General features: G+C 44.2%; 1 protein-coding gene across 2 annotated transcripts in view; it reads left to right on the top strand.

Moving 5' to 3' along the window:
* The window catches only part of CUL1 (cullin 1), a 3347782-nt gene that overhangs the window by 2223611 nt on the left and 1098875 nt on the right, over positions 1–25296 (top strand). For both annotated transcript variants that reach the window (XM_044064870.1, XM_044064871.1), the window contains exon 16: positions 18616–18747. In XM_044064870.1, coding sequence (XP_043920805.1) covers positions 18616–18747 — 132 coding nt within the window. The remainder of the gene's footprint in view (positions 1–18615; positions 18748–25296) is intronic.

The raw sequence follows: 25296 nt of genomic DNA on the forward strand, positions 1-25296 counted from the left end.
ATATAGACCCCTTTAATATCATAGTTGGTATTGCTTTTACCCTTTAATCAGGGTATTCTCTTTAAATTACCATTCTTGGTAATTCCTCCTTCCCCCCCCCCTAAAATAAAAAAAATAAATAAATTTAAATAAAAATCTTATAGGTTAATAGGTAGGTACTAGGCTATCAGCCCTAGGGCCTATACAAGCCCAGCCAAAAAGGTACCCTGGCTTTTGCCACCCAAGAAAATTATTTTCCTGTGCCACTGTCTAGCTGAGCCACAGAAGTGATCCCAGGGTGAATTTCCTATTTCCCATCCAATCATCCAGATTTTTCTTGAAGAGTGCTAATGAGGAGCTTTGTTTGATATAGATAGGTAGTTTATTCCAGAGTATGGAAGTCTCTGGGACAGGAATCTATCCCTCCGGCATGTTCTGTTTATTGTGGTGACAAGATTTATTCTCTTCTCTTTCCTTAGTGTATTTTTTCTGTACTGTTTTGTTATTGTACTGCCTGGTACTAACTGTCATGTCAGATAAACCAACAGATTTCAAGAACTGTACTTCTTGTGGGCATAAAATTCCAAATTCGGATGCCCGCAACGAGTGTGTTCTTGGAGTCTGCCACTTGGATACTAATTGCACTATCTGTTCTGCCTTTAACCCAAGGGCTCTGTCTGACTGCCGCAACAAGTTGATTCTGAAGATTCTTCTCCCTGCTACTTTGACCTCCACTAAAGTTACCAAGTCTGCGCCATCAGAGCACAGAAAACGCTCCCCACCAAAGTCCCCTATGACTTTGTCGGAGCCACCCATCCGAAGTCAAAATATTTCATGTTTGGCATCGTCTAATCCAAAATCCTGTGATCCAAAATCTTTAGATCTGATAATCATATCCGTCAGTCCAGTGGTGACTTCCTCAGGTCCTTGGGACCAAAACCTGACACCTCTCAAAGAAGCCGCATGCCAGAGTATGTGACTAAATCAATTTCTCCTACTCTGCGCTCTCCAGTCTTACAACCCCCTAAAGAAACACTCAAGGCCGCAATCTACACCATTCTCCAAATCTTTATTAGAAGCTGATGTACATAGGATGATGTAAAATATTTCTCAGAGCTCAGATCCCGATGGAGGTTATACCAGCTGTGTGCCCTATTGGATCTCTTCTGCAAAGCTTTTTCGGAGTTCCAGGATCTGAAATCCCCGAGGGGTCTGAAGTTGGATCCAAAGATCTCCTTGACTCCAACAGTATCCCTGACTAGTTCCGCTCCATTATCCTCTGATCGGAACGGGTCCAAGAGATGAAGTGTTGGTATCTGATCCATGGGGTCAGGATCAATTTTGATGTTTTCAGATACATAACTGCCCATCGGAACCTCTGCCCTGGGCAATTCTTGTCCGGTTCTATCCTTGAGGCGTGGATCTGAAAGTAGTTGTGATCTGCCTGTGTGCTGGAAGCTTTGGCTATGGTTCAGCTGGTCACAGTTTCTCTGGGTCCGTCTCCCTTCGAGAGCATGGAAAAGGACCTTTTCTGTCTCTAGAGAACTGCCACCTCATTCTTCATATCCAGCCCCCATTCCCTCATCAGCTGCAAGCTGCGAGTCAATCAGACCTACTCCACAGGGGCAGACAGTTCCAAGAAGTTTCTAAGCAGTTCCTGTAGAGGAACTCCCCCTCTCTTCCGATACCTCCCCTGAACATCCCACAGAGAAATCCATCTGAAGAGAACATGCAAGAGGAGGTGCACAGGCTCCCCACTGGAGTCTCTCACGGAGGATACCGATTTTGATAGAGAAAGATCACCACCGGATGAGATTTCTTTTGAAGACATATTAGAGATTCTTAGTCAAAAAAGGTGGTTGGTCTTCCGAAAACCCCTCTCCAGAAGAATTGGCATTTTTGGAAGCTTCTGGCTCATCTAAATCTTAGGTTACCACCCTCTGTCACAGCGGATGAACTTATAGATTTAGTTCCCTGACAGGCTTGGAAGGAGCCGGATACTGTCGAACCTATCCTGAAGGGTCCTGATAAATTTTTAGCCCCTCCCAACGACAGCCCCCACGGGAGCAAAGACGTCCTGGTAGATGCTATGGTGGTGGTAGCAAGCCACTAAGAAAGAGCTAGTAGAACAGAGCTCTTCTGTCCATTCACCAAACAGCCAGTCTAGGGTGCTGAGCAGATTTGGAAAGTGAGTCTTAGTCGTCGACCTTTGCCCTGAGATCTCTTAATTACCTGAAACACTTCACAAGGCTTCAAAGAGATTTGATCAAGGAACTTTCAAATACTGTCTCAGACTCCATGTCTGCAGAGGATTTCAAAAGAACATCCTCTCAACTGGCCACTCTGTTGTCTATTTTGAACACTACTTTGAGGTTAATTTCTCACACAGCTGAAGACGCTTCACAATTGGCTGGTTCAGGCATTGCCGTAAGGAGACATGCCTGGATGCGGCTATGTGACTTTGCGGAGCCCTTTAAGATGTTCTTCATCAATGATGTCTTTGATGACACATCTTTATTTGGTCCATCAGTAAAACAGATGCTAACCTGCAGTGAACAAGAAGGAAAGTTTCTGTCTGCAGTGGGAATAGAGTTTTCTACCCCTCAATGAACCTGCTCCAGGAACCAGAGAGGAGATAAAAAAAATATGGTTCTGAGAATCTCTGGGACCTTTACAAGATCTGCGCTGGGACAACTTCAGAGGCAGAGGAGGAAATTCCAATGGGAGACATTGCCGTAGAGGCGGCCCTCAGAATCAGGGTTTCCAGGTCGGGGAACGATTATCCCTGCACCAAGACACCTGGGCAAACATAACAGAAGATTCTTGGGTGCTAAAAATCATATCCAGAGGTTATGCCATTTTTCCAATTTCCTTTTTAGAAAAAGAAGAAACTTTCCAGCGTTCCACCCAGTCAGAGGAAAGCGGCAGCACTAGAAATTCAAAAGCTGCTGGACAAAATAGTTATGCAAGAGGTCCCACCAGACCAAGTAGTATTCTGAACTTATGCTTAGCCCAAAAAGACAGGGGACATCAGACCCGTTTTGGATCTCAGTATTTTAAACCAGCATATAAAGAAGTTGAAGTTCCGAATTGTCACGGTTCAGTCCTTTCTGCCGTTTCTTCACAGGGACTGTTGGATGTGCTGCGTATATATGCGCGCTATAACATCAAAATACAGTTGAGCCAGAAAACATTTACCCTTTTGGCTGTGAACCAGTCATTACCAATTCAGAGCCCTGCCCTTTGGATTCACCATACCCTCCAGGGTGCTTACCAAATGCATGGCAGTGGTGGCTGCTCATCTGAGACTAGAAGGATTCCAAGTGTTTTCGTATCTTAACGACTGGCTCCTTACTGTCCTCTCCAACAGTCCAGGGACTGTTTACTCCAGGTTTGTCAGTTACGGGGGATAACAAATTATGCCAAGTCAAACTTAACACCAGTCCAGTGCCTAAAGTTCATATGGTACACATCAGAGTACAACAACACAGATAGTATCACTGCCACCTCAATATATCCACCCTCAGGAATCTGGTCCATCTGCTTATCTCCCATCCATCTCCCCAGCAGTATCAGTTCTGCAAGCCCTAGGATCAATGGCAGCATTCATTGTGTTACTTCCTGTAGCACGGTACTTTATGCATGTCTTTCAATGGACTCTAGCTGTTTAGTGGTCTATTCTTCAACAACCTCCTTTCCAGTCAAACTTACTCCTGTTTGAAAACATCACATCAGCTGGTGGATGCAGTCAGAAGACATTCACCTAGGACGACCTTTTATTCTACTGCCACCAATGGCCACAGTGACTACAGACACCTCCCAGCTGAGGTGGGGTGGGAGGCACTTTATAGGAAGTATGGTCCATGGCATGTGGTTCCTTCAAGACATCAGTTTGCATATCAATGTACTAGAGTTTAGGGCAGTCCTACTAACATTGCAGGCCTTTCAAGATGCTTTTCCTCTAGGGACTGTTGTGATTCAGACTGACAACATGTCTATGGTGTGGTACATCAACAAACAGAGGGATCTCTATCTTATCCCCTTTGCAGAGAGAACATGAGAATGTGGGAATGGGAGATCTCCTCAGACCACTTTCTAGTTGCAATGCACATACCAGGGGAAACCAGTGTCTTAGCGCAAGTTAAGCAGATCCATTCTGATGCCTCATGAGTAGTCTCTGAATCAGTCTGTGGTGGTTTCCATCGTCGGGGCCAACCTTGCTGCAACCTCTTTGCGTCCCCCCACAATAAGTGCAGCAGTTACTTTGCATTCCCAAATGTCTTTAGAAAGCAAGCTGGCTGAAGAGCTCAGTCATCCTCATTGCCCCCTTCTAGCCTCGACAGATATGGTTCCCCTTTCTATGGTCTCATCTAAGTTATCCTCCATGGATTCTGGAGTCATCTCTGACTCTCTTCTCACACTCATCAGGAATCAAACATCCCAATATCCAGGCCTTCAAACTAACCACATGGTTTCTTCACTTCCAGTAATGGTTAGGCAGCCCAGGCTTTCTAGGCCTGTGCATACCATCATTTTGTCTTCACAAAAGAAAATTTGTAAGAGCAAGTGGAAAAGATTCTCCCTTTGGGCCTTGAAAAATTAGCTTGATCCTTTTTCTGCTCCAGTTTCTGCAGTACTTGAATTTTTGGCAGTCCTTTTTAAAGAAGGAGCTAGTTTTTCTATCATTAAGCTACAATTAGCTGCTTCTAATTTTTCACACAGGAGACCAAGATTATTCCTTGGTTTCTTCCAAACAATGTAAAGCGTTTCTAAAAGGCATTTTTCTTTTCAGACCACTAGTAAAGGATCCTTCACCTCCCTGGGATCTGACTGTTGTGCTTCATGCTTCAGAAACCTTTTGAACCTTCAGCTAAAACTGATCTAATATTCCTTTCTTGGAAAACAGTCTTCTTAGTAGCCATTACTTCACCAGAACTGATGTATGACCTCCAGGCTGTTTTTTTCAAAGACCTCTTATATTATTTTCCATAAAGGTAGGGTTACCTTACTGACAAACCCTTCCTTTTTACCTAAAGTAGCCTCTGAAACTAACATTAACCAATCCAATCATTTACCAGTCTTCTTCCAAAATATTTAAAGTAAAGGAGAGTATATGCTTCAGTTCCTTGATATAAACAGACACCTCCGAAGTCTGGAGTATGCGGCTGAGTTAGATCCGAGGATCCGATGCAAACCAATGTGTTGAGGAAGAATGAAAATGGACAACACCAATGCCTATTTATGGTGAGTATATAACTTTTAAATTTTTTTCATAGAAGGAAAGGGTAATGGATGACTGGACAATGTTCCTAGTTTTCTTGAAGAGATGATGATATCTGAAGTACTGCTGGAACTCAGAAATAAATCAGTCTTTCAAAAAAAAATTTTTTGCTAGGTGGAAGAAGGGGGAAAAATTCTTATCAAGTAGTATTTGCACCTTATCCAGAAGCTAGGGTCATGGAGTGATTTGGTCAGGCTAACAGTCCTTGTTTGACATCAGAGTACATTCTTTTGTATTTGCCCTTATGTTTCTGTCTTATAAATCATAACACCGTCTGCTTGAAAGTATGCATGTGTTTGCTTAGAGCATGTGCTTGTGCAAGAAAGACCGTAAATTAGTCTATCTGATTTTGTCAAGGAAGAGTAAGGGATCCGATCCTTACGTCCGACTCGTCCATTGCAATAGCTTGTGGCAACCAAAACATTCTCGAGCTCCTCCCTTACCCAAAATGCACCCTTCCCAAATTACCCCAGATCTCGTTTGCTGCTTTTGCAAAGATGTGATTCACCAGTAGCTCTTGGGAAGTTGTGTTATTTTCAGTATATTCCTTCAAAAGTTTTAAAGATTCTTTAAAACGGCTTTTCTTCTTGTTCTTCTATCTAGTCTTACCTAGCAACTACCCTGAAATTCCCCTTTTGTGACTTTCTGGTGACTTTTTACTTACCCTTCCTTTCTTTTGTACGAAAATACCTAGTGATACTACTGTTATTATCCCTTTACATCTTTGTGTATTTCTTTTTTTTACCATTGTTGGTAATGCCTTTAAAAAAACAAAAAAACTACTTGTAACATTTTCTCCCTTTTTTTCTAGTGATGGCTGACAAAAGAAGAGGATAAAGATAAGCCAGCTGGCTTCAAAAAATGTGACCGGTTAGTGACTCACATGAGCTCTGTGTTTATTGCTTCAGTCCTCTATATCTTCAGGAGGACTGTGCAATTTGTCACTCTTTCAACCATAGAGCCTTGGTGGAGCCGAAAAATAAATTAATACTAAAAGGTTTATTGCCACCCTCCTTTAAGTGAGACAATATCTGGAGCTTCTCCTGTAGAAAAATAGGAAAAAGGACAAATCTGGACAGGATAGCCCTACATCATCATCTTCCTCGACAGTGTCAGACAAAGGAAGAAAAAGATCTGCTTCAGTTCCGACCTCTGTCAAATCTGACTGCTAAAAAGTCCGAGATATCAAATCTGACTCCTTCATCGGATCAGAAAACCAGAAAGCATAGATCTACGGATCCGTCTATTTCCTCGGATCCTTTACACCTTAAGAAAAAGGACTTCTCCGAGCCGATAATTCTGAATTTGATAGAAAGTTTATCTCCAACTCTGCAATACCTTCCGAGGACTCAAAACTCCCCTTCATTTGATCTCATCCCATTCAGAGTCCCTTCACCATTTTTGGAGAGACCAAAGTCACCCTCAGCAATGTCCACGTGCTCTTCTAGGATCCTCACTGAAGAAGACATGGAGAGACTAGTGAAGAAGATTCTCTGGGCGCAGGGTATGTCAGGAGTTCCCTCTGCTCTTACCCCTTTGGGTTGGGAGTTCTGTGCATCTGCTACCCGCCACTACCTACTCCACTGACTTCCGTTAAAGCATCAGAGTCATTGGATCCAAACTGCTGGTGCCGTCCGCATCAGATCTGAGAACTTTCCCCTCCTCAGATCTGTTGTTTGCTTTGAGCTCTTTGGCTCAGTCAGAGCGAGACACCTCTTGGTGCAGTAGTGGCCTTGTCAGCTCCAAGGTGTTGGTCCCAAGATTTTTAGAGCCATCTCTACACCTCAGAACCTCAGCTCGGACCACCATGAACTTGGCTTCAGCCTCCGGACGATACTCTTTTGGGCAGGGAGGGACTATGGTCCAGAGGCGTGTCCTCTTAGTTCTGGAGTCCTATTCCTCTTGAAGGCAATCAGCCTTTGAGGCTTTGGAGAGAGCCATGTCTGCTTCAGCATCTCAAACAATACCTACCCCTCGGATCTCTAATCCTCACTTTTGACATCTCTGCCTACAGCTTCTCAGTTTGGTCTTCCACAGGTACAGCAAGTTCCAAAAACCCAGGCTCCCAAGCTGGGTATCCTGACCTCTTCTGATACCTCCCCAGAATATCCCATTGAAGAGGTCCCTAAGAAGATGATGTGCAAGAGGAAGCACCTGGACTTGACTGAGGAATCAATCACAGAAGACACCGACTTCGATGAGGGTGAAGGGTCCTAAGATCACCTCCTGATGATGTCTCCTTTGCAGACATTGTAAAAATCCTGAAGCAGAGAGGTGATTGGAAGCTAAGCAATCCTTCATTCAAGGAATCTGTGTACCTGGAGGATTTTGGTACTTGTCTACCTACCTCCTGGGTGACTCCACCTGCGGATGAGCTTCTGGAATTGATCTCTTGGTTGGCGTGGAAGGCCCCCAATACCATTGAACAAATACCCTGGAGACCAGATAAAATTACTACAACCCCAACTGATAAACAGTTTTGGACTAAAGAGTTACTGGTAGGTGCCATGGTTATGGTGGCGGTCACCAAGAAAGAACTAGCTGCGGAAAGTTCTTCTATTCATCCTCCTAACAGCAGGGTGCCTCAGATGATGACTAGATTTGGGAAGCATGTTTATGCTTCATTGACTTTCGCAGCAAGGTTCTTGAACTATCTAATACATTTTACGAGATTGCAAAGAGATCTGATAAAGGAACTTTCAGATACCCTATCAGGATCCGTATCTGAAGAAGTGCAAGCACTCAGTTGGCCACCCTGCAATCCATCTCAAACTTGTCAGTGAAGCTCATCTCTCATGTAGCTGAAGGGATGACCCGAGCAGCAGGTTCAGGCATTTCTGTCGGGAGAAATGCCTGGATGCGCTTATGAGATTTTCGTTGTTCGTCAATGCTTCTTTTGACAGCACTTCTTTGTTTGGTCCAACAGTAAAGAAATACCTCATTTAGGTGTGAGAAAGATGGAAAGACCCTGTCTGCCGTGGGCATACATTTTTACACTCCTCAGAGGTCTTTTTCCAGAAATCAGAGTAGTAGTGGAAAGATGTGGTTCAAAAATTCTCAAGGACCTTTTCAAGACACAAGTGGAGGTAGTTCCCCTAGAGGCGGGGGGGGGGGACTTGAATGGTAGATGACGCCCTCTTGACATAGGAGGCCCACAAAACCAAGGGTCCAGAGACACTTTTATGACCAATATGACAAAAATAAATAAAAATAAGACACAAGACAAAGAAGATGAACCACCAGGTAATGTTTTAAGCCTGGTACCTTGCCTTTCGCCTTCAAGGGATAATTTTTACACAAAAACCAGCACGTTAAATATCATGCACAGTAGAATAATAGGCAATTAAATAAATCAATTAACATATTGATTAAACACCTTGGTAACACAACCTGATTCAAATGACCCTATCAAAAATCACAAAGCTGAAATAGCAGTAAGATTCAGGCATTTCCGAAGTAGTTCCTTGCATTACGAAATGGCATCCGTCAGTCAGCAATCTGTGGATATTCCCAAAAAACGTCACAATAAAGAAAGGGACAGACCAGCCTTCAGACTACTCGTCCCAGAAGCAAGTTGTCTGTTCTCAGGAATTCAGTGAGGAGCATTCGCAGCCCCTGATGCCCGACTCGTTTCCTTCACAGGCCTCTACCGAGACCCTTTCGAAGTCCGGTATGCCACCGGGGAATGCTTCATCATCCGAACCCTCAGTTGTTTCCGCTTCGGTTGGGTCCAGAGCCACTACACAGGCACCAGCTTCCGAGGATGTTCTTCGCACAACCGATTCAAGGCAAAAAGTGACGTCTTCACCTAAAACTACCACATTCCAACGACAAATGGATTTACTAAGGTCTAAAAGCAAGACCACCCCAAAGAAAATAGTCTCTAGTCTCCATCTTATTCCTCCTCCACCGCCTCAGACTCAGTTACTGAAATTAGAGTACCTCTTAACTTCCATCAGGAGTAGCCATACCACTACTTCTAAAAGAAAAAGGGATACTTCCCCTGAAGTTCACACAGAACCGGATTCTGAAATTTCAGACTACCTTGATTCAGATGAAGAACAACAACCTCTCACCTCCTTTGAGGATTCTGATGCAGAGGAGTCCATTCCTTCTCCCTCCTCCCTGTGGATCTTTCATTTGGGGAAACTCTGCACACTCTGAGAGAGGGCCGCTGTGGCAGGTTCAGTCATTAGGAGGAACACATGGCTAAAAGAACAACCACTGCCTGATCATGAAAAAATCAAAACTACTTGATGACCCCTGGATAAAGACCTCTTGTTTGGAACAAAAGCAGAGGAGGTCATGAAAAAAAGATGGAGGATAAAGCTAAATCTATGCAAACAGTAAAAGACACCCTCCAAGTTCAACCTCCCCCGATTCAGCAGAAACTTTCCCTCTAAGCATTGGTATTTCCCAGCCCCCAATAGACTGGTTCAAGGAAGGCCTTGCAGGGACAGACCAGTTAGACCACAAAACCAAGGCCAGCGAAGAACCAAGCAGTGGCCCACCACCACTCCCACAGCAGGGAGTTCTAAGTCCACTCACTACTTAAGAATGTGCAGTGACTCCCACTCCCCCTCCCATCAGAGGTTAGGAGGAAGGCTATCCCTTTACAAACAAAATTGGCTGTCTGTAACAAAGGACCAGTGGGTATTAAAAATAATTTTTCAGGGCTACAAATTTACCTTCCAACAAGTCTCATCCTTAACAGATTACCAAAATCTACCTCCAAATCAGTTGGCAGAAGCATTAAAAAGTGCACATACTCCATGCTCAAGGGGCAGTGAAACCTGTGCCACAGGAGCAAGCAGGAAAAGGTTTGTACTCCAGACTGTTCCTAGTGCCAAGAAAAGAAGGTACTTGGTGAACCATCTTCGACATGTCCACTCTAAACACCTTCCTAGAGGTCCCAAAATTCAAAATGCTTACTCTTCAAAAACTTTTACCAATGCTGGGAAAAAATGCATGGCTAGCCACTCTAGACCTAAAGGATGCCTACCTTTATATACCCATAAGGGAGTCTTGCAGAAAATACCTACACTTCAGAGCAGGTTCACATCACTTTCAGTTCTCTGCGCTACCCTTTGGCTTATCTACGGCTCCCAGGGTCTTCACAAAATGCCTGACCCCAGTGGTTGCCTTCTGCAGACAGCAAAATATCCAGATTTACCCTTATCTGGACGACTGCCTAATCCAAGCAGAGAAAAAAAAGAGAAGTTACTACAGGACCTGATCTTTGTACAAACAACCCTAACCTCTTTAGGGTTCACTATCAACAGGAAAAAGTCAAACCTAAACCCCTGCAGGTAGATCACCTTTTTAGGTGCACTCTTGGACACAGCCTCCCAAACAGCCTTCCTCTCACCAGAAAAACAATGCTTTCTGCCAAACTTCTTCTCCCAGTTGCTCTCAGAAAAAAAAACTCACAGCAAGGAAAATTCTGCAAGCACCGAGTTACATGTCATCCTGCATTCTGATGATTCCCCTGGCCGGGCTGCACATGAGGAAACTCCAGTGGTACCTAAAGAACCTTTGGTGCCAACACTTTCAATCTATGGAGACCACTCTCCCCCTCATTCCATGCATAAGGAACGAGTTTCTTTGGTGGGCAGTGGCCTGCACTCAGAACAAGGCCTTCCCTTCACCTAACTCCCCATCTAGCAGCATAAATCTACATGGCTTTTCTCAGCTCATATCCACTCCTACCAGACTAGGTAAACCCCAAAACAAAGACAGCATCCTGGACTGGATCCTTACTAATAAAGATCCTGACCAGTACTCAGCAGGTACTCACCCAGAGGACATGAGTGATCACTTACTCACCTATGTTATCAAATTCAAGAAAATCACCCCCCTTCTTACAACCATAAAAAAAATCAGGAATAATAATAAATTCAACGCCTCCATTTTTCAAACTGAACTTAAAGCCCACAACTGGACAATACTCAAGTCTCTTCCTCTTGAAGAGGCAGTTATCTACTTCAACACCACCTTCCTCAAGATTCTAGATTCCCATGCTCCAATACGGTCCATTAGAACTAAAACCAAAACCGCACCATGGCTCTAAGGAAACAAAATCCAAAATCCTATCTAGAAACAAGATGTGGGTCACATGGCGTACCTCTAAAGACCCACACTCCCACCAAACCTTCCGGCAACTTAGAAATGAAACTAAAAGAATGATCTTAAATGATAAAAAAAACTTCTTCCTCCACCTCCAACACAAACACCTTAATAATCCACAAAAATTCTGGGCAGGCTTAAACAAGCTCCTGCACCCAGGCCAGGCAACCACTCCCACTCCAACAACTTGCAAACAGTAGTGCCCTGTAAACATCGCTAACACATTCAATAGTTTCTTCACAGAAACTATACAATCCCTGGCCACACAATTCAAACAAACAACCAGCCCACTCCACTACCCATGCCAGCAGAATACTACAACTACATCAGATCATCTATTTACCTTCGATCCAGTACCCATATCCTTTATAACATCTCTTCTTAAAAAACTAAAACCCACTAAGCTAGCAGCTGACCTTCTCCCAGCTGAGTTTCTGCAAAAAGCAGCTGAGGCCATTTCCTATCCCGTCTCCATAATCATAAACCGTACCTTGTCAGAAGTCTTCATCCCCTCCATATGGAAAATGTCCCACATTCTTCCTCTCCATAAAGGTGGTAGCTCACTAGAGCTAACCAACTACAGACCTATAGCTATACTCTCACCCCTGGCCAAAATTATGGAAAAGTGTGTCCACAAACAACTGATGGAACACCTCACCAAAAATAAAATTCTAGCTAACTCCCAACATGGCTTCAGGCCAAATCACAGTACCACATCAGCCCTACTATCCTTTTCTAATACCATCAATAACTTCAGAAACAATAATAAACTATCATCTGCTCTTTTCTTAGACCTCTCCAAGGCCTTTGATATGGTGAACCACATTCAACTCCTCCATACATTAAAAACTATCACTCAGCAATTCCACGCTGAAATGGTTCCAATCCTACCTGTCCAATAGGCAACAGGCTGTTCTATGGCAGGACAAATTATCTACATGCCTACCTGTTACACTTGGAGTTCCCCAAGGATCTATTCTTGGCCCTCTTCTCTTCACCATCTTTGTTAATGACCTGCCCACAATCACCCCCATGCCACATGCATTCAATATGCAGATGATTCGACTATCATCAGCACTGCCTCCAACCTGGCAGACCTCACTGCTTCAACCCAAGACACCTTCAACCTAATAGAAAAATGGTTCTCAAGTCGACAACTAGTTCTCAACCCCAACAAAACAAAACTACTTACTTTCTCACCCACTAACAAGACTCTTCCCCCCACCTTCTCTATTACATCCTCCAATGGAATCACTATATCACCAGAAGCTCACACAAAGCTATTAGGTGTTACCATTGATAACTCCCTTAAATTTGACACCCATTTAAATCTTACCATCAAAACCGTCAATAAAAAGCTTGGCTCTCTTTATAAAGTAAAACACTTTCTCACTCCTCACGCTAAAATTACAATTGCCAGCACACACCTACTATCAACTCTTTTCTATGCCTCCCCCCTCTTTACAAACCTAAACAAGGCAACCCTTAACAAACTTGCTTCTTGTTACAATCACATAGCTAGATTTGCCACAAATTCCACCTTTAGAACGCACCACTGCACTAACTTGAAGCAACTAGAGTGGTTAGAGTTTTCCAGCCAACTCCATTTCAACCAACTCAAAATGGCTCACCAGATACTGTATCACCCAGAGAAAACACCAGCTCTGAAAACATCATTAACCCCTATATTAACCTGCAATCTTTACGCTCCTCCAATAAGATCTTAGCTCAAACTACCAAAGCCAATAATTCTGCTGGGGATTCTCTATTCTCAAACTTTGTAGGTAAAATGTGGAACTCCCTACCGACCATGCTCACCTCAGAACCCTCACTCCTACAATTCAAAAAAAAGCTTAAACCCCATCTCAATACTCTCTGGCAATGTCCCTGTTCCAAACCTGAGTAACCACTATCATTTACCCTTCTCTTACCTCACTATCCTTAACCGCTTTTTAACAAGCGGCCTCGCCTTTGTAACTGACCTATGTTTTTTTATATGCTGCTGCTGTTTTTTTTTTCCCAAGATGTGATGTATCTTTATATTGTATTTAGAACTCAACTATCTTCCTTTTTTTGCATTAACAATGTTCATATGTCTGTTATGTACTTGGAGCTTTTCTCCCCGGGCCTCCGCTGAAAATGGACATGTATCCAGTCGGACTCTCCCGGTTAACAAATGTAAAATAAAATAAATAAATGAACCTACCACAAGGCCAGTCTATCACCACAGATGCCTCAGACCTAGATTGGGGTGCTCATTTAGGCACCCGGTGCACCCAAGGCTCTTGGGACCTCAGACACCTTAATTGGCACATCGCCCTAAAGGAAATGATGGCAGTTCACAAGGCTATCACATCCTTCCAAGACCACCTAAAACCAGGAGTCTTCCTCATAAAAACAGACAATACCACAGTCATGTGGTACATCAACAAGTGGGAGGGGACACTCCTACCCCCTCTGCCGGCTAGCCATGCGCCTGTGGCAGACAGCCTCCTCCATGGGCCTACACCTGATAGTCTAGTACATCACAGGAGTAAACAACACCCTAAAAGACCATCTTAGCAGAAACTACTTAGTCCCCCATGAGTGGAAACTCCTAAAGGGGGCATTCCTCCAAATCACCCAGGCCCGGGGGACACCAGAGGTGGACCTCTTTGCCTCACAACACAACAATCAGCTGCACAAATTCTGCACCAGGGAGTTCCACCCCCTAGCTTGGAAGATGGATGCTCTCTCATTCCAGTGGACCAATCTGTTCATTTATGCATCCCCCCCACCCTTACTCCTAAGGGTACTGCTCAAAATAAGGCAGGAAGGACCAAAAGCCATCCTTATAGCACCAGATTGGCCCAGGCACCATTGATACCCTTTGCTGCTCAGACTGACCAAGGAGCCTTACAGGCCCCTGCCCGTTAACTGCAGACCTCCTGACACAAGCCAGAGGGGAGATTCTGCATCCAAACCTGCACACTCTCAAGCTTTCTGCATGGCTTATACCCAAGGGACCGGGGATAACCCACAGTTAAGCAAGCAGGTCCTCTAGGCATTATTAAGGAAGCCAGAAGGTCCAGCACCAGGAAATCTTACTGAAAAGATTCAACTCCTGGTACCTATCAAAAGGTCACAGCAGCTCCCAGCCGTCCCTCCCACATATTCTGGACTACCTAGTGGAACTACTTAACAAGGGCCTCTCCTTTTTCTCCATTAAAATCCACGCCTCAGCCATTTCAGCACACTTTCATGCTGATCAGCCTGTCTTCTCTCACCCTTTGATTAAGCAATTCCTCAGAGGTGTATTTAATATTAGGCCCCCTAGAAGGGCACCCACTCCAGCCTGGGACCTGAACTATGTCTTAGAAAAACTGACATTGCCTCCCTTCGATCCAGCTGCATCAACAGACCTAAAACACTTCTCCTGGGAGACTGCCTTCCTCTTGGGTATTACTTCAGCTAGGAGGGTGTCAGAACGTCAGGTACTCATGGTCACTGAACCCTTCATTATCTTCCATGCAGACAGGGTGTCTCTCAGAACCAATTCCTCATTCATGCCAAAGGTAGTATCAGATGTGACCCTAAAACAGGCTATACATCTCCCCACCTTTTTTCCAAACCCCCAAAATAAAGGGGAGAGAATTCTGCACACACCGGATGTGCACAGACAGTTAAGATACTACCTGGACAGGACAAAGCCCATTAGGAAGACTGATCAACTGTTGGTTGGCTTCGCCCCAGGGAAAGAGGGGAAGCCTATCTCCAAACAGACCATTTCAAAATGGATAACTCGCTGCATACAATTCTGCTACACTTTTCAGAACACATTCCACTAGGGCAGCCTGTACTTCCACTGCCTTCCTTAGAGGAGTACCCACCAGGGACATCCTGGAAGCTGTCACTTGGACCTTGGTCCATACCTTCACCAAACACTACCACCTGCCACTGTTCTCCAGAGTTCGGGCAGGCTTTGCCTCTGCAGTCCTGCAAGGCATGCTGGCTCAATCTTAGGAATTTCATACTTCTATCCTCCCCTTCCTCAGCTTTGGGAATCCTCCCACAAGTGATGACTGCAACACTAAAACACGAAGAACATAGTATAGTTGTGTACACTTACCATAAATGTAGATGTTCAAGTGTATTCACTGTTGCAGTCCTATTTTTCCTCCCACCTTCCCTCTTAATCTTATTCTTTTTGGAGATTAACTGTCATTCTTGTGGCTTTGGGTCACCAGAGGCTCTTTAAAACATTTCCTTCAAGGGGCTTCTACATGTTAGGGCAACAAAAACTGATGTAATGGTGCCGGTTGCTCTCCTTTATACCAATGATGACCTGACATCAGTCCACAGGCGACAGCAGCTGGTGCAGGGGAAAAGCTTGACTCTGGTATTCGGGCCGACCGAGGGCTACCCAGTAGGGATAACCCACAAGTGATGACTGCAACAGTGAATACACTCGAACATTTACATTTATGGTTAGTGTACGCAACTGTACCTTCCACTGGCCAAGTTTCACATGAGAGTCTTGCAGTGGCTATTTTCAGCACAGTAGTCCATTCTCCACTAACCAGTGTCAACCCAGATAAGAATCACCAACTTATACAAGAGAGACCTGTCATGGCGAATCAATCTGAGCAGATTCAACAAGGCCATCCATTTAGTCCCCCTCAGCCCATGGCCATGGTAACCATGGATGCTTTCCAGTTGGGGGGGCATTTTCTGGGGAATACAGTCCAAGGCACTTATTCACCCGAAGAGGCCAACTTGCATATCAGTATCCTAGAGATGAGAGGAGTGCTTCTGGCATTGCAGGCTTTCCGGAATGCTCTCCCTGTGGGGACTATTGCAGTTCAGACAGACAGCATGTCAGTAGTCTGGTACATCAACAGACAAGGAGCAACCAGATCCTACCCCTTGTGTCAAGAACTGCTCAGTGTGTGACAGTTAGTGATCTCATCCATCCGCTTTCTAATAACAATCCACATTCCGGGGAAGTCCAGTGTGATAGCAGACAAATTGAGCAGATGCATTCTTATGCTTCACTAGTGGTCCCTCAATCAGATAGTAGCGGAAACGATATTCTGCAAATGGGGTCAGCCTTGGTACATTCTTTTCGCCTCTGCCCTAAATAACAAATTCTGCAGCTATTTTGCCCTGATCCCTGCACAAGGGGAATCACCGAGGAATGCTGTCTTTCACAGTTGCTCTCCTGGTCTCCTTTATGCCTTTCTTCCAACTCCCTTAATCCCAATATTTCTGCAGAAAGCAAGCAGGTTGAAGAGCAAAGGTGTAATACTCATTGCAACGTATTGGCCTTTGGGCCTCACTTACTTCAACAACCATAGATTCTGGATCCAGTTCCAGACCTTCCGTCTCACCCAAAAAGTATGATTCACCTGAACATTACAAACCTCAGGCTAACTGCTTGGCTTCTCCAATTCCATTGATAACCAGACAAAATAAGCTCTCTTCTCCAGTCCGTCACATACTTTTATTTTCTCATAAGCCATCTACACATAAACTGTACTCCAGTAAATGGAGGAGATTTGTCTGCTGGCCACTGCAAAATGATCTGGACCCCTTCTCTGCTCCGATCCTTAGTATCCTTGATTTTTCAGCCCAGCTGTTTAATGAAGGAGCACCTTCTTCAGCAGTCAAGGTACAGTTAGCTGCAATTTCCAGTTTTCATATTGTATTTTAAGGTTCTCCACTTGCTTCACAAAAGCTCTCCAAAGCCTTTCTGAAAGGAAAGTGTCTTGCTAAAGCCTCCTTATAAAGACCCTACTCCCCCTTGGGACCTGCATTTGGTGGTGCAAGCAATCATACATCCTCCTCTTGAACCTGCAGCTAAATGTGATCTCAAGTTTCTTTCTTGAAAACTATATTTTAGTAGCCATAACCGCTGGAAGAAGAATTTCAGAGATCGTCACAACCAGCATATATTTGATCTTTCATAAAGACAGGGTTGCATTACGTACTAATCCATCCTTTCTACCTAAAATAGTATCGGACACAAATATCATCCATCAATTTACCAGCATTTTTTCCTAACTTTTCTAATAAAGGTGAGTACTTGCTATATTTATTAGATGTTCACAGACAATTGCATTTTTACCTTCACAGGACAAAATATATCAGGAAATCTGACCAACTGTTCATTTCCTTCTCAGAAGTAAGAGCGGGCAAACCATTGAGCAAAGTAACATTGGCTAGATGGATCATGGCTTGTATTTCCCTCATTTACAATAAACAGGGTATTACTTTACCAAAACCTTTGCTAGCCCATTCAGCTAGAGCCATAGTGATTTCATCAGTATTTCTGGTTAGAGTGTCCATGGATGATGTATGTGCAGCCGCAACTTGGGCTACCCCCCATACCTTTATTACACCTTTATTACTCATTACAAATTGGACTTGATCTCCAGGGGAAGAGTATCATTTGGTTCATTGGTGCTAAGGAGCATCTTTTCTTGAGTCCACCCAGGATTTAGGGTAGCTGAAACTCTGTTCCACAGGTTGAGGATAGAATGAAAATTGGCAACATTCAATAAAGAAGTTATGTACCTACCGTACGTTCATCTGTGTTGTCCATTTTCATTCTTCCACAACCCACTCCCCAACCCCCTACCTTCAGACTCCTAAAAGAGCAAGTAGGCATATAGGCATATGTTGTCACTTCCCTGTGCTGAGCTCCAGAGATGGTCTGTCTATATATATGTAATCTTGTATACTTAATGTTTTCACGTGTGTGTGTGTGTGTGTGTGTGTGTGTGTGTGTGTGTGTGTGTGTGTGTGTGTGTGTGTGTGTGTGTGTGTGTGTATATATATATATATATATATATATATATATATATATATATATATATATATGTATGTATATGTGTGTGTATATATATATATATATATATATATATATATATGTCTATGTATGTGTGTGTGTACATTTAAATATATAGCTATATTTCTATCAGTATACAAGATCTGAGGCAACTTGGGAAGGGTGCGTTATGAGTAAGGTAGGAGCTTGAGAGCTTTTTGGTAGCCACGAGCTATTGCAGTGGGCGAGTCTGATCCAAGGATCAGATCCAAACCCACAGGCTGAGGAAGAATGAAAATGGGCAACTTTTTTTTGCTGCATCTTTTCTTGCCTTTGCTGAAGTTTTGATTTTATATAAATCCCTACCTTTCACATTTGTTTTTTTATTTAACGAATATTTGTTCGTATTTTTTTTTTGCAGCTTGAACGGAGTTATCAACGATTTACAGCCTTTTATGCAAGTCGCCATAGTGGGAGGAAATTGACCTGGTTGTATCAGTTATCCAAAGGAGAGCTGGTTACTAACTGTTTTAAGAACAGATACACTTTACAGGTATGTATTTTAAAGACATTAGCTGATGCCTGAACCAGAACGATTGATGTAACAAGTGGGCTTTATTTCATCTAGTGTTTCTGCAACACATTTGCCTCAACATTCTGACAAGTTAGCAGGCTGTATATTCCCAGTTGCCTTCAGCTGCAGAAAGTGCCATTGTAGCAAACAGAACCAGCAAATAGTTTTTGTGGGAGGCACATGTGCAGCAGACCCTACCCCACCAGTGTACTCCAGGCACAACATGTATGATCCGATGTTGTCTATTTTTATGTGATTCAACATTTTGGATGTCTGATCCATTCAGATTCAACCTCAGAGCCTTACACCCCAGAGTATTGGATCTGAGAGCCCAAACTCCTCCCCTACCCACATTTCCCTCCTCCCAATTGATTTTCCTCAGATCTCGTTTGCCACCTGTTAGACCAGACGTGTTTTCTGAGAGCTCCAACGCATTCACAATAAGTGAACGCTATTTTTGATTAAAATCTTTATTGCTCCCTTAGGATTGTTATTTTTTTCTTATAACTAAGGTTAATATCGATAAGTTGTTTGCCATTTTAAATAACTCCTTTTATTTTTTTTTCTAGTGCGCTGTTAGAACTTTCTACTAGGTCTTGTATATAGATACTAGTAAAGTTGGATGTTCATTTTTCACTGTTGGCAGTCCTGACTTGTGGGGATTTTCTGCCACGTTAGCCCTTGGCCAGCCGGACTACCACAGTAAAATCTCCCTCCACCTTAGGCTGGCAGACTCTGTATCTGACGTCAGTATGCTTGGGTATATAGGGAGCCAGCTGACACCATGATATCAGTCTTTTCTTGCCGTCTGAGCCCAATGTAGTATCAGTTGGTCTGCATTAGAGAGAAGTCATCGGAAAGATAAGCACCCCATTGGGGAACTCCTTTCTTTTGTTTTAAACTCATGTCAGATAAAGTAAGTAATTGTCTCCGCTGTGGAAATCACATCCCACACAGAGATTTCCACTTGTTTTGTGTCACCTGTTCAGGCCCTGATAAAGACATCCCTAGTTGCCGCTTTGTGTCCACTTCAACTCTAGGATGATCAGACGTAGGGCCAAGATTTTAGCTAGATTCTTTAGTCTTGAGTTTTCTCATCAGCGTCCGATGACTTCCATCGGTTGTTCAGAGGTTGAACACCCTAGGCATAAGAGGGAAAAAGATAATGAGACCCAAGCTTGGGCTCTCTGACAACAACCACTCTGTCTGTTTCTCCTTCTAGGCTTGTGATTGTTGAAGAAGGCAAGGAGCTTTTGCAGCCCCCTTCTATTTCTGAGGTGGTGGAGCAGGCCTCTGTTGAGACCTGTTTGGAGTCCAACATGCCATTGGGCCCCTCTATTTCTACATAGGCCCTTGCTTTCAGCTTGTCGGTCGAGTCTGGGGCTGCTGCGTAGGCCTCTGCTCCCAAAGAGCGCTTTCTTCCCTTTGACATTGTTTTGCTGCTTTGCCCTACACTGGTTCATCTTTCTTCCCGAGCAACCAGCGTCAAGATGTTGGACATCCCTAGGCCCAAGGCCAAAGCAGTTCCTAACAGAAGTACTGTTGCAGAGCCTTTGCCTAGGCCTACCATCTCCCTTTCTCAGGGATACCAACAGGACTTAGACTAGCTGAAGACCTGTTATCTCCATAGTTAGGTCTAGACAAGCATCTGGGGATGCCTCCCCAGGTAAAAGGAAAAGGGATCATATTTCGCAAGCTTTCCCAGATCCTTTTGAATCTGATGAGGATTGAGACTTAGAGGGGTCTGGTTCTGAAAAAGGACCCTCCCTCACCTCTTTTGAGGATTCAGGTTCAGAGGAGAACCTGGCCTCTGCCTCCCTACCAGAGGATATCACCTTTAGAGAGAACTCCGCATGCTATGATGGAACATTTCCAGTGGGAAGCACAGGAATACCTTCAGTCAAAAAAGAGAGTTAAGGGAGTTCCTGGATCTGCCAGACCACAAAGCTCTTGCTATTCCACCCATTTTAGAAGTGGCTGAGATTGTCTTCCAGGATTCCTCCTTGAATCCTGAATCTGTTTTCCCAGCCCCTTGTAAACCATATAGGTTTTATAAGATGCAGGACTCCCATAAATACTTTTTCAAAAATCCATCTGCTGATCCAGAAGTGGTCACCCCAGGACTCAAAGGTGCAAGAGCCATTTCCTCTAGAGAGAGTTTGGCCTTTGATTGATTTTTTAAAAAAGGTATATACATCAGCCACGCTTACTATAAGGGCTCTCAACTGTCCGTTTCACGTGATTAAATATCAGCAAACCAGTCTAGATCAGCTTAAACTAAAGGTCTCTTCACTGGAGGATAAAAATCTTTCTAAAGAGCTTTTGGATCTCTGCCACTCGGGTAACAAGGCATTCCTTACACTGTGGCTGTGATGCTGCGTAGGCTTCTAGCCTGGCAGCTGCTACTGGCTCAGTTATCAGAAGGTATGCGTTTCTTAGGGAACAGTGTCTTCTTGACCATGTTAAATCTAACCTTCTTGATGATCCCCATTACAAGGAATTCCACTTTGGTTCTAAAGCTGACACTGTTCTTAAAGATGGAGGACAAAACTGCTATCTGTGCAGACTGTTAAAGACTTCCTCCAAGTTCAGCCTCCTAGGTTTAGTAAGAACTTCCCCACTAAACAATGGTCCTTTCCCTCGCCACCTAGAGGTAGACAGAGAAAGCCCAGTGGGAAAGGACTCGTAAGCAGTGGCAACAGCTGCAGAGACCCAGGCAATGGTCCTCAAAAACTTCCAAACAAAGGAGTTCTAGGCCTCAGGCTTCTGCCAGAGAGCATGTCACCCATCCCCACCACCCCACAAGACTAGGAAGAATGCTGCCCCTGTTCAAACAGATTCGGACTCTCATTACTTCAGATAAGTGGATTCTAGACGTCATTTCACATGGTTACAAACTCACTTTCAGCGAACCTTTAAAATATTTAGGCAATCCATATATTCCTGCAGGACAGATTTCCAACACATTCAGTCCCAAGGCAAATGGGAAGTTCAAGTCAGCGACAAGTACATAAGCTGGAAAGAACTGATGGCAGTTCAGAAGGACTTAGTAGCTTTCAAAGCAAAATGGAAACAAGGGGTTTTGCTATTCAGAACAGACAGTTAAAGAACAGAGGCCCTTTCTCAAATCCAGATTTTGTGTTCTCAGGGATTCAGTGGAACCAGTTCAAGAACATAAAAAGGCAAAGGGTTCTATTCCTGTCTATTCCTGGTTCCCAGAAAAGAAGGCTCTTTATGTCCTGTCTTAGACCTGTCCAGCCAGAATGAGTTTATCCTGCTTCCAAAATTCAAAATGTTCACTCTTAAAAACCTCCTGCCCATGGTAGCCCCATGCGCTTTTATGGTGTCTGTGGATCTAAAAGATGCCTACCTTCACATCCCAATTCAAGAATCGCACAGAAGCTTTCATTGATTCAGAGCAGGTTCAAGTCACTTTCTATTTTCAGCACTGCCCTTTAGCTTGTCTGCTGTTCAGGGGTTTTCAGTAAGGGCTTAACCCCTGCATTTGCCTTCTGCAGCACTAGAGGGGTCCAGATGTACCCTTACCTGGACGATTGCCTGATACAGGCCACCAATCTATCAAAACTTCACAAGAATCTGAAGTTTACCCAAGACGCCCTGTCCTCCCTGGGCTTCACAGTAAATCTGCAAAAATCCAGCACTGTTCCAACCAACAGGATAGTTTTCCTTGGGGGCACTCTTAGACTCTTCACTTAAAAACGCCTTCTTTCCTCCCTCCAGACAAGGTCTGCTTTTTGACCCACTACTTTCAAAGAATCCAGCAGAAACACTGCATTGAGTGCAGAGAGTTTCTCCAAGTACAGGGATACATGGCATCTTGTATCCTCATGGTGCCCATGGCCAGGCTGCACATGAGGAAACTTCAGTGGTACCTCAAAAATGTATGGTAACAGCACTCAGTCCCTGATGACTGAGATGCAGATCCCTTATCTTAAAGAGCAGTTTGCATGGTGGGTACAGGCTTTTGCACAAAATCAGGGCCTTCCATTCAGATTCACTCCCCAGGGTCAAACTCTCACCACACATGCCTCAAGACAGCCTGGCGAGCTCACTTTTGACACCTCCAATCCCAAGGGTAATGGGATGTTCAGTTCAAGGACAGGTACATAAACTGGAAAGAGCTTATGGCTGTGCAAAAACGCCTGATAGTTTTCAAGGAAAAATGGGAACCAGGGGTCCTGTTAGTCAAAGCAGACAACACCACCACAGTAATGTGGTACATAAACAGGCAGGGGGGCACCCATTCTTGCTGTCTGTGACACCTAGCTATGCAAGTTTGGGCAACTTCTCACTCTGTGGTTGCACCTCCTGGCACAGTACCTTCCAGGGGCTCAAAGTACTCTAGCACAGCGGTCCCCAACCACTGAGCCGCAGACCGGTACCGGGCCATCGGGTAAGTGAATGCCTATATGAGTGTATATGTGTCTGCATGTGTGAGTTAAATGTGTGCATGAAAGCAGTGTGTGTGTGTTTGTGAGCAGGAGAGTGAGAACGATGTATGAATGAATGAAGAAGTGGCTGTGTGTGTGTGAGATTGGAAGAGTGAGAGCAATGTGTGAATGAATGAAGAAGTGACTGTGTGTGACATCGGAAGTGTGAGCGCGATGTGTGACTGAATGAGGAAGTGACTGTGCGTGTGTGAGATCAGCAGAATAAGAGCGATGTGTGAATGAATGAGGAAATGACTGTGTGTGTGTGAGCGATGTGTGACTGAATGAGGAAGTGACTGTGTGTGTGTGAGATCAGCAGGATAAGAGCGATGTGTGAATGAATGAGGAAATGACTGTGTGTGTGTGAGAGTGATGTGTGACTGAATGAGGAAGTGACTGTGTGTGTGTGAGATCAGCAGAATAAGAGCGATGTGTGAATGAATGAGGAAATGACTGTGTGTGTGTGAGAGCGATGTGTGAATGAATGTCCATAGGTGTGTGTACTAGGTTAATGGCCCTGGGGCCTTTACAAGCCTAGCCGTAGGATTACCCTGGCATAGTGCCACACGAACTTAGTTCCCAGTACCTCTGTCGAGTAGAGCTACTGGAGTTATCCCCTGGGTGCATTTTCTGTTTCCCATCCACTCATCAAGATTTTTCTTGAAGATGGTCAGTGAGGTGCTCTGCTTGACATGTATGGGAAGTCTGTTCCATAGCATGAGCAGTCTCTGGGTTATGAACCTATCCCTCCAGCATGTTCTGTTAATTGTGGTAATGAGGTTTAGGTCTCTGGAGTGTGTGGTGCAGAGGGATTGGGATTTCTTTAGATGTAGCATTTCTAATGGAGCTGGGTCAGACATGGCTTTGTAAGTCAAGCAGAGATCGCCTTTAAGTATGCGATATGAGACCGAGAATAGTTGGAGTTTTTTGAGTCTGTCCATATAGGACAAGTGTTTAAGGCCTAGGATCCACTTTGTGAGGTACTTTTGCTGCCTCTCCAGTTGTTGCGGGTGTGTAGTGAGGTACATGTCAAATGGGGCATTGTACTCGATGATTGGCCTAATGAGGGAAGAGTAGAGGGAGACAATGACCTCTTTCTTCATGGATGCAAAACCCTTAGTAATAAGATGTGCCACATAGAAGGATTTTCTGACCACAGTGGCAATGTGGTGATCAAAAGAGAGGTTGCTGTCCACCTGTGTTCCCAGATCTTTTATAATGCCTTCTCTGTTCAGTGGACTACCATCAATGTGGTATTTTATGGGAACCAGGTTTTTTCCAAAGGGGATGACAACACATTTTTTGGCATTGAGCTTAAGGCCATGGTTCTGACACCAGTCGTTGGTCACAGTGAGGCCATTCTGTAGGATATCAACATCACTTGGGTAGTTAATAATAACTTCCAACTTGAAATTGTCTGCGAACTTTGTCAGCCAGAGTCCCTTCGTGTTGGCTTGGACTTCAGAGAAGTAGATACCAAACAAGAGAGGACCCAGGACCGAACCCTGTGGGACTCCACTCATGACTCATCGGCAGTCTGACTTGGAGTCAGCTACTTTCACACTGTGGGTTCTCTTTGTAAGCCAGTTTGCAACCCACCTAGTGATATAGGGGTTGATGCCAAGCTTAATGAGTTTATCTGTGATTTATGAGTGGGGAATGGTATCAAAAGCCTTGGCCAGATCAAGGTAGGCTGTATGGACCACCTTGCCTTCATCCACATGCCAGCCATGTGAATGAATGAGGAAGTGACTGTGTGTGTGATCGGAAGAGTGAGAGCGATGTGTGTGAGTGAATGCAAAAGAGTGTGTGTGTGTGTGTGTGACTGAGAGAGTGGAGAGTGATCTCTGGCAGCAGTGTGCGTACCTCCATAGTCTCAGCCTCTTAGCTCAAAACATCTGGACAAAGCCTGACAGAATGAGGTAACAAAGGCCCAAAAAAAGGGGTAGATTTTAAATATTGCTCTTAACAGACATTTAAGTTAGAAAACTTAGGAAGTTGCTAGAATAATGGGATTTGTCTCCGCATGCATTTTCCTGAAGGATATGAAGTCTGAAACACAAATGTATATCATTGT

The sequence above is a fragment of the Protopterus annectens genome, chromosome 3.part0, assembly GCF_019279795.1.
Source record: "Protopterus annectens isolate FY-2018-M chromosome 3.part0, PAN1.0, whole genome shotgun sequence".
In the NCBI taxonomy this organism is placed as follows: domain Eukaryota; kingdom Metazoa; phylum Chordata; order Ceratodontiformes; family Protopteridae; genus Protopterus; species Protopterus annectens.